This window comes from Pundamilia nyererei, unplaced genomic scaffold, assembly GCF_000239375.1.
Source record: "Pundamilia nyererei isolate P.nyererei 1_Seehausen unplaced genomic scaffold, PunNye1.0 scaffold00270, whole genome shotgun sequence".
Lineage (NCBI taxonomy): Eukaryota > Metazoa > Chordata > Actinopteri > Cichliformes > Cichlidae > Pundamilia > Pundamilia nyererei.
In genome coordinates, this window is record NW_005187671.1 from 579,982 (window position 1) to 589,631 (window position 9,650).

The 9,650-nt window shown below is 38.8% G+C and overlaps 1 protein-coding gene across 4 annotated transcripts in view; it reads left to right on the forward strand.

The window, feature by feature from the left end:
• The window catches only part of sez6b (seizure related 6 homolog b), a 269,739-nt gene that overhangs the window by 219,238 nt on the left and 40,851 nt on the right, over positions 1-9,650 (forward strand). For all 4 annotated transcript variants that reach the window (XM_005750354.1, XM_005750355.1, XM_005750356.1 and 1 more), the window contains exons 5-6: positions 3,748-3,933; positions 6,376-6,544. In XM_005750354.1, coding sequence (XP_005750411.1) covers positions 3,748-3,933; positions 6,376-6,544 — 355 coding nt within the window. The remainder of the gene's footprint in view (positions 1-3,747; positions 3,934-6,375; positions 6,545-9,650) is intronic.

A 9,650-nucleotide genomic window follows, 5' to 3' on the forward strand; every position in this document is an offset into this window, starting at 1 on the left:
AGCCCCGGGGGTTGCTTAACGATCTCCGGGGGGATGAGATACTCGGATGTTAGTTGAAGATCTCCACGGCTTAGTTGTAGTAGATCATCTCTGTTGTATTGAAGTAACCCCAGACTATGTGAAATAATACCCAATACCACCAAAAGTGCAAAAATGTAGGAGCCCCGGGCCGCTGCGTCTGTGCGCGCCGCCATCTTATAACTGCCAGTTTCCATTATTATTGAATAGCAATGCCCACCGACTCTGTATCTGTAGCCTAGCTATTCCATAGCAAAGCCAGAAAAAGAGCTGCAACATACATTAATCTTTGTAGAGCTTGTCATCTCCTTCCAGTAATATGAGGGCAATGGTCAGCAGAAATAAATCCTCTGAGGGAGCAAATGAGATTAGAGACTAAGTTTGAGCTGAGCTGGGTCATTTCACATCAAAGCCATATCAGAAGCTCAAAATAAATAAATTCAATTTACATTCGCTTGCTACAGTGGAACATTAAACATCTGAAATTATTCCTCTTCTCTCGTGATCTACACTGTGGCCATAAGGCCTGATTAGATACAGCAGAGGCTAACATTTTTTCACAGCAGTTGTACATATTTGGCTTCTAGCCAGTCCAGGGCTCATATCTTGGTTTAGCAGCTCAAACAGTAATACCTCCTACCTACGTACATGTATACACATGTGCTCTCTCATGCGCGCACACACACACACACACACACACACACACACACACACACACACACACACACACACACACACACACACACATATATATACATAGTGAAAACACAAGATTAAAGCTGAACTATTTTTACATTGCCACTGCACTTTCATCTTTTATTTTACCATTCATCCCCATGTAGATCTGCTACATTTTACATGAAAGAAAAATAAAAGCTGAGCATATCAGTAAAGTTTCATTAAAGTCAAAACATGATAAATGGCCATAAATTCTGGAAAGACACAGCAAAATGATGGAGCACATAGCAGCCTCGGGGACAATTTGTCTCTGTGAAAGCTCCCTGCTAACACCAGTGTTATGATGCCACAGTGCTACCATGATGGCTCCTTTATCTCTTTTCTCATCTCCCACGAGCCTTTCAGTTCTTTAGTTTTTTGGTTGGCCTAGGTTTTAACAGCTACAGCTGACCATGCTAATGACCAGCTCAGGGAGTGAGAGGACACGACTTAAGCAGCTGCGTTTTAGCTCAAACAAGAAATACTATAAAGACCAATGCAGCACTCATTTCTATTTTTGTGAGCCACTATAGAGCTGGGCAACATCCCTCTGCGCTAACAGAGTACTAGAAGCAGCTGGGGTTGTAGGTTGTCATTTATTGGCCTATTTAATCTCCCTACATATTTCCTCACCTGAGGCACAGTGCTGCTCTCAACAGACAGAATCAATAACAGAGCTACTCTAAGCCATCCGAGGGGTAACAATAAAACTAGCACAATTACAGTAAGATGGATCAGAATCTTTAGCAGTAGTATATTATTTATATGTTTGGATGAATTCCAGGAGGCTGTAGGAAGACAAGTCAGTGGGCTATAAAGAAACTTGTTAGTTCACTGGTCACCTGAGAGGCACTCTGGACATGTTTCCAAGCATTTTGCAATGATGTGATAGTTCTTTGTAGAAATTAATGTAAATGCCAGCACAAAGTTCTAGTGGGTGGGAGTCACAGGAGGATACGGCATTGTACTGTTTCATTGTTTTGTACTATTTCTGGTTTATTTACCTCTGTTTATACCAGTGGAATAATTGAAAAGATAGGAAGTTAGCGCCAGTGGGGTTTTTCTTCTCTTTTTACTTGCACAAAATCAGCTTTCATCAGCTTTTTGCAACTTTTTTACAGCATGAGAATCTATGCAGACAAGTATAATGTGAATATTTGAACATAGTTCAAGAATTTCAGTCAGCAAACTAACTGAAATGCAAATGAGTTATTATGGGGTTTCAGTAAGAGAATGCTGCTGCTATAAACAAATCTGATTGTATATTGCTTAAAGAAGTGTTTGAGAAAATGTAGCAGCTTAACCAAAACACCCACTTTAAAAACAATTCTCAGTTGTTAGTCAGATATCTGGACATTTGCCTCACATTAGTGTGAGTGGGTAAAGTAAATAATTTTTCTTAGTTTGCTTATCGTTTTTCTTATCTTCTTGTGGCCGCTGATAGTGGACTCGTCGCAGTGCTTGTCCTTCTAGACCTCAGCATTCATCAATGTTGACCGTAAACTTTTATTAGGAAGATTACAGCATGTCGTAGGTATTAAAGGTACTGCTCCGCATGGTTTGAATTACATCTGTCATGTTAATGGGGATTCTTCTTTATGCTTCCCCTATGCAGTATCGCCACTGTGTAGATGATAGCCACCTTTATCTTTTCATGATGACCTCAAATTTTCAGCTTCTAAACTCAGATAAAACTGAGTTAATCATACTTGGCCCTAAAAATATTAGAAATATGACGTCTAACCAGATAATCACTCTGGACTGCATTACCTTGGCCTCCAGTGACTGACTAGGACATGTCCTTCAGTGTGCATATTAAACAAATATGGAAAACTACTTTCTTGCATTTGTGCAACATCTCTAAAATTAAAAATATCCTGTCTCAGAGTGATGCTGAAAAACTAGTTCATGCATTCACTATTTCTAGTCTGGATTATTATAATTCATTATTGTCTGGTTGCCCTAAAAGCTTCCCGAAAAGCCTTCAGTTCATCCAAAATAAATAAGTAAAGTGCTATACAAATTCAGGCCATTTACCAAAATGCTGTAGCAAGAGAGAGCAGATTCTCCCAAAAACATCCTCTCAAACAAACATTCTCCCATATCCTTATATACAATTATTTGAATTATCAGGCCCCATCTTATTATAAAGACCTCATAGACACAAAAACCCAAATAGAGCACTTCGCTCTCAGACTGCTGGGTTACTTAGAGTAATTAAATGTAGAACATGAGGGAGAGGCTTCAGCTTTCAGGCCTCTCTTCTGTGGAACCAGATCCTGCTTCGATTTGGGAGACTGACTCTCTCTGAACTTTTAAGATTGGACTTAAAACTTTCCTTTCTGACAAAACTTAAAGTTAGGACTGGATCAGGTGACCATGAATCCCCTCTTAGTTATGCTGCAGTAAACGTAGTGTGTTGGGGGATTCCCATGATATGCTCAGCATTTCTCCTTCTCTCACCCCTTGTCACTCACCATGTGTTTATCCATCTCTGCATTTAATTATGAGTTATTATTAATCTCTGGCTCGCCTCCACAACATGTCTCCTGACCTCTCTCCCTCCCCTCGCCCTAGCCCAGATGGCTGCTCCTCCCTGAGGCTGATTTTGCCCGAAATTTCTTCCTGTTTAAAGGGAGTTTTTCCCTCCCACATTTGCTCAAGTGCTTGCTGATAGGGGTTGTCTAATATTTGTGGTTTTATCTGTATTATTGCAGAGACAAAAAAAACAAACAAAACCAAGACCATATAACTGAGGCTGTGAAAACGTTTTGAAAGGTGTTAAGTGGGTTATGTGTTATAGGTTAGATGGTGGCTTTGGAGCAGGTTCTTTTATAATGCTTGCACCACTGTCAGGAAACACTAGTCTAAATTTCTGAAACTAAATGTCATGTCTTGCTGAAATTTCACATTTTACACCTTAATTTCAGTCTCCTTTTGTGTATTTTCCGCTGTCTCTCTGTGTGTTTAACGCTCTCTGCTTCCCTGACTCTTTCACCTCTTTCTCTCCAGCCTTCGTGTTGAGCTGTGTCTTCCCCAAGCAGCCTCTCTATGGTGATGTATCAGTGAGCAGTCTCCACTCTGGAGGGCAGGCTTTCTTCTCCTGTTTGACGGGCTACAAGCTGCAAGGTTCCTCTGTGTTGACCTGCCGCAATTCTAGCACACCCTACTGGAGTGGGAAGGAACCAAAGTGCCTAGGTAACGTTTCCCGGACAAAACTCTTCGACTAGCCACAGCTGAAGACGGAAATTATACACATAACCTAATTAATTATACAGGCAAAATTTTAGTTACAAAGGTTTTTTTTTATAAGTATTTCATAGCATTTACACATTAACATAAGTGCAAAATTATTGTTTTTATGCATTCTATTTACATTTAATTGTATCAATAATAATAATGCATTTATATAGTGCTTTTCGGGACCCCTCAAAGCGCTTTACAATTCCACTATTCATTCATTCATTCACACACTGGTGGAGGCAGCTACAGTTGTAGCCACAGCTGCCCTGGGACAGACTGACAGAAGCGAGGCTGCCATATCGCGCCATCGGCCCCTCTGGTCATCACCAGTAGGCGGTAGGTGAAGTGTCTTGCCCAAGGACACAACGACCGAGACGACCGAGTAATCAGTAACTAATTACTGATTACTTCCCCAAAAAAGTAATCCCGTTACTTTAGTGATTACTTATTTTCAAAAGTAATTAATTACTTAGTTACTTTTTAAAAACACGATTTACAACCTGAATAGGTGACAAAGTGATAGATCTTTCAGCCCAATTCTACTTTTTCTGCATAATCCATCATACAAGATGTAATCAAATGGAAAAGTCTCTTTTTTAAACTTGTTTTATCAGTTTTGATCTTTTAACTTTATGCATCAAGCAAAAATTTAATTATCTGCAACATTCTCTGACTTGAATAAATTAGTTTAACATTTAAACCTATTTTCTGCACATTCCAGCACATAAAATAAAATGTTTTTTGTGTTTACACTCACTCTTTCAAATAGATGCAAGTAAAACACAGCAGAAAATAAATAAAGTCAAAGACTCAGCGGTCCTGTTGCTCTATTTTCACCTGTAAAGCAGGAGTGGGGTAGGCGGAGGTTTACGCTGGTGCAGGTGTGCCACGGTCAATGGAAGAATCCGCGAGTTTCTCTGTGAGTTTCCCATTATGTCCTTGCGCACTCGGTGCTTGCTTAGAAGTTTAGGTTTTGTCACTGTAAAAAGAAGTTTTCTTCCCACGCATGATGGACACTAATGTTTTTGTCACTTTTTATGGAACTCAAAGTAAGGTCAGTACTTCCACGCTTTAAACGCTGCACGCTCATACTCTCTCCCACAATCGATATGTGATCCATTGTTGATCTGCACACAGCTGTTGTCACTAACAGCGCACTTGCTTACGTCACTGTCATGAGACATTCTCACAAAAAATCACGGTTTTAGTAACGCAGTAACGCAGCGTTCCTATGGGAAAGTAACGGTAATCTAATTACCGTTTTTGCAATAGTAATCCCTTACTTTACTCGTTACTTGAAAAAAGTCATCAGTAACGCGTTACTGCACATCTCTGGTGATAGAGGTGGAAATAGTAACTGATAGCAACATCAGGAAGAAAGGACACATGAAGCTTGAGAAGGGCTGAGAGGTAACTGGAAAAGATGTGGAGGGTAAAGGCATCAGTGGTCTCCATGGTAATCAGAACACTCAGGCCTGTGACCTCCAAACTGGGCGAGTCTTGCCAGCAGATTTCAGGAAGGACAGAACAGCACGGTCTTAGGAACAGCTTGACGATCTAAATTCTTGATTACAGCTTGAATATTAACAAAAGCTATTTTCTCACCTACATGCAGTTGTATCAAGTCGTGTATCTACTGTTGATAGGTTCATTTCTTGGTAGAAGGTAGTTTTAATTGAAAACTACTGACAGTGTGAATTACTCAGACAGACAGCAATTAAATGGTTTTCCTACAGAATTATTTTACATAATAATAATTGATGCTATTCACATTTCTTACATTTCTTGTGCATTGTAAAATGTACAAGTGTATTTAGACAGTTGTATTCTTTATGTAGTCACCTCCAGTTTGCATTGTTTCTTCTTTGGCTGCTGTTAGCACAACCCAAAAGGCTTTATTTCATCCAGACATTCACATTATTTTTCTGCAACGGAAATTTCATAATATAGTACAAACAGTACTACACTAGCTACTTGATAACAACTAACAGTATCAGGAAGTGTTGACTTACTAAAATTATTGTAACAGCACTTGACAGCAGAGCAGCAGTGGTGTGATACTAATGATGATAATCAAATTATGCAGTAGATGGATCAAATTTATGCTTTACAAGTTTACAATTTATAATGTTAAAATTAAGGGAAATATAAATAATTTTTGCTATAATAAATTTTGATGTTGGCAAATGTCTGAATGCTTTCAAATACTAAAAGCAGTCTTATTAGGCTGGTTCTTGTTTTTTTTTCATGGTCACCAGTTTGAGTTTGGTTATTAAGTTAGGGTAATAGAGAATGAGATGATGTCAGTACAAGTAAATTTGACTGAGATTCACTACATAATGGGAAATCCACCACAGTTTAATTTGATGTTCAGTTCCATTCCTTCTTGTTTTTCAGCTGCCTGTGGAGGTTTGGTGAGGAACATCACAGTTGGTCGAATTGTCTCTCCTGGTTTTCCGAGCAACTACAGCAACAACCTAACCTGTCACTGGCTGCTGGAGGCCCCTGAGGGCCAGAGGCTCCACATCCACTTTGAGAAGGTAGCACTGGCTGAGGATGATGATCGGTAAGCTATGATTTGAGATTGTTGTAAACTGAAAACTCTTTCCTTTAACAAATTGATCATTTCAAAAACAATTACTCTAAAGCTCCCATGTGCACAATTTTCAAGTTTCCAGTCTTACACAGTCTTAGAATGAAAGACACCCAATGAGTATCACCTAATGCAACAAAGCAATGTAGTCCCTTTTTTGTTAGTTATTGTTACTGTTTGTTTTTTTCCTTTTTGTAATTTTTTGTTTGTCATTTTTTGCCTTATTAAACTTTAAAGAATATAGAGGATATTCCTGAAAGGTTTAATATTGTAATTACTAATCTGTTCAAATGTGAGACTCAGGTTACAGTTGGGATGTACATGTATTGTGCATGGGGTGACTTGAAAAATGCCTGCAACGCACCACCAACGACAGGGTAGTAGCTAGTAAACTGGTATCGTAAAACATCCTCTTAAACAAACATCCTGCCCCCTTAAATCAAACTTTTAGAAGTTCAGAAAGAAGCATGTGTACTCAACCAATACTGGATAGTTACCCCAAACATGTATTTGGTCGTACGACATTAAGATCGTTCAATCCTCCCTGGTACCACACATGCCCATGTCTGGAGGACTGTTGTGCATACCCTTTTTAGTTATGTTAATATTGGCAATGGTGAGAAGTGTTATAGTTGGGTTTTAATATGTTTGGCCGTCCAATTAAGGTAAATTACATGACAAAATCCTCTATCCAGAGCACCCCCACCCATTTTCCGCCTCTGCCTCATCATATCTGCAGCACATGTAAGCTTGAAGGGCTTATGCTGAAGAGTTCAGTTCTGACCTGAAGCTTCTTCTGACCTGAAGAAGCTTCTCGGATGAGAGGTGAAACGTCTTCAAGCAACTTAAAGAAGTCCAGACGCTTTTCTTTTCAAGCTCCTTAAACACTTCAGATTGTTAGAAAATATGAGCTATTTGCTGGCTGGTGTAACTGTCTCATGGCTCACACCCTGTTAACTTTGATGTACTACTTTCCTCTTTACTTCAGCACAGTCCGTAACTTATGTTCAATCACGAGGCCTCTTATCTTTGTACCTTCTGCTTTGTCCCTGAAGACTCCACAGAATAACATCAGGATGTCAGTGCAGCGCATACCGGTGACAGCTGAGTGTCATTTTAGCAGCATGGGGCTGCAATTAAGGGCCAGTGAATAGAGTAACCATGGGGGAGAAATTAGCTGAGTAATCCATTCTGTCTGCCAGACAATAGTGGCTCCAGGCTGCTTTTATACTCATGCTACAGATGGAGACCTCACAGATACGAAGGGATATCTGGACAGCTCTAGAAACAAAAGGAAAAGATTTAGGTGAAGTGGTGATTTGGAAAGGTTAACTGACAAATGTGCAAAAGGTATTCATTTAATGCACCAAGGTTTGTTAGCTTTTAAAAGGCCAGAAATAGACTGGTACTTCCAGTATACTGTATAGCACCTTTCTACTCAGTTTGATTGAACAAAGTGCGTTCTACTGGTCTCATTCACACGATCACACACACATTCATACAGCGCACCCCCACCCCCACCCTTTTTAAAACTAACATCAATTCACACAGTCACATGGAGGGACAACTCGCAATTCAGTATCTTGCCCAAGAATACTTTCCCTCATGGGCTGGAGGAGCCACTGATTGATCCGCCGATTGATAGATGCTCTATCATATAACCCTCTAGTTTATTATTTATTTAACTAGTTAGTTATTATATAACCTAAGTATATAAATACTAGTGTTTATTCAACAAAAAAAATCTAAGATCTGTCATTTAAGACCATTTACTCACTATTTCATAGTGTTCAGCTGCACTTCATGAAACTTGCCATGATGTATCCCATGTAGCTATGTACTCACTTTTTCCAATAAACCAAGGGAAAATGACAAATATTGGTGATTTATCATTGATACTACAGTACACAAGCCCACAGATATTATATGCTGACAGAAAATGACTTCAGTTAATTAATCAGTCTTAATTAACCGTTCTTTCTTGTTTATAGGTTTTTAGAGGCTAGCTAATCAATGTACTCAAAATGCTCCCTTGATATTCTATTTAACAGATTACAAATGTAGAGTTTGCTGATTTACTTTTGTTATAGCAAGAAATCACAGCCAGTTGTTATCTGGAAGGCAAGAAAAATTGTTATGAATGCATTAACACTCAAAATGTTGCATGATTTATAGGTAATGGCATGAAAAACTATAGCCAGTGTTTTTAGGGTTTTTACCCATCTAGAGAATATGAGTATGAATATGAGTCTATGTGAACAGAAACAATAAAAATAAAAAGTTATTTTCCTTACCCATGTTTTGAACACTGGATGCTCTTCCTGACACAACACAAAGGGCGTGTCCTCCTGAGACTGAACTGGATATTATTTGTTTATTAGGCACATCTCTAACCCATTACATTATGAAGTAACCAACAGGAACATTAAGAAAAAATATAAATATACACATATTTTATAATAGTTTATTGATTTTATTTAACACTTTAGTGCTCTGATACACCTTTTTCTTTTAACTGAGAAGAATAAGACAACCACAAGATTGCTGCTGGTGGAGGGCTGTGACGTGCATCAACATCAAATCTGTGTGTGTGTTCTATGTGTGTATATGCCTTCATACATGGTAATTAATGATTGGGTGACACACAGTGTTGGGAAGGTTACTTTTAAAATGTATTCCACTACAGATTACAGATTACATGCCCCAAAATGTACATTGTGGGCCATTTATATGGATACACCGTAATAACATGGGAATGGTTGGTGATATTAAAGTCCTGTTTGTGGCACATTAGTTTATGTGAGGGGGCAAACTCCTCAAGATGGGTGGTGAATGACCATGGTGGCCATTTAGAAGTCGGCCATCTTGGATACAACTTGTTTTTCCAATAGGAAGAGAGCCATGTGACACACCACTTAGTATAATTTCCTCCCGGTTCGTGCTTGTTGTAATATTACCATTCTATAACTGTATTTTTTGTTGTTGACTGTTCTCTTTTGTTGTAAATCTGCAAATATGGCTCGTCTGTGAAGCACTTTGTTGTACCTGTGACTTTTAAATGTGCTATAGAAATAAAATT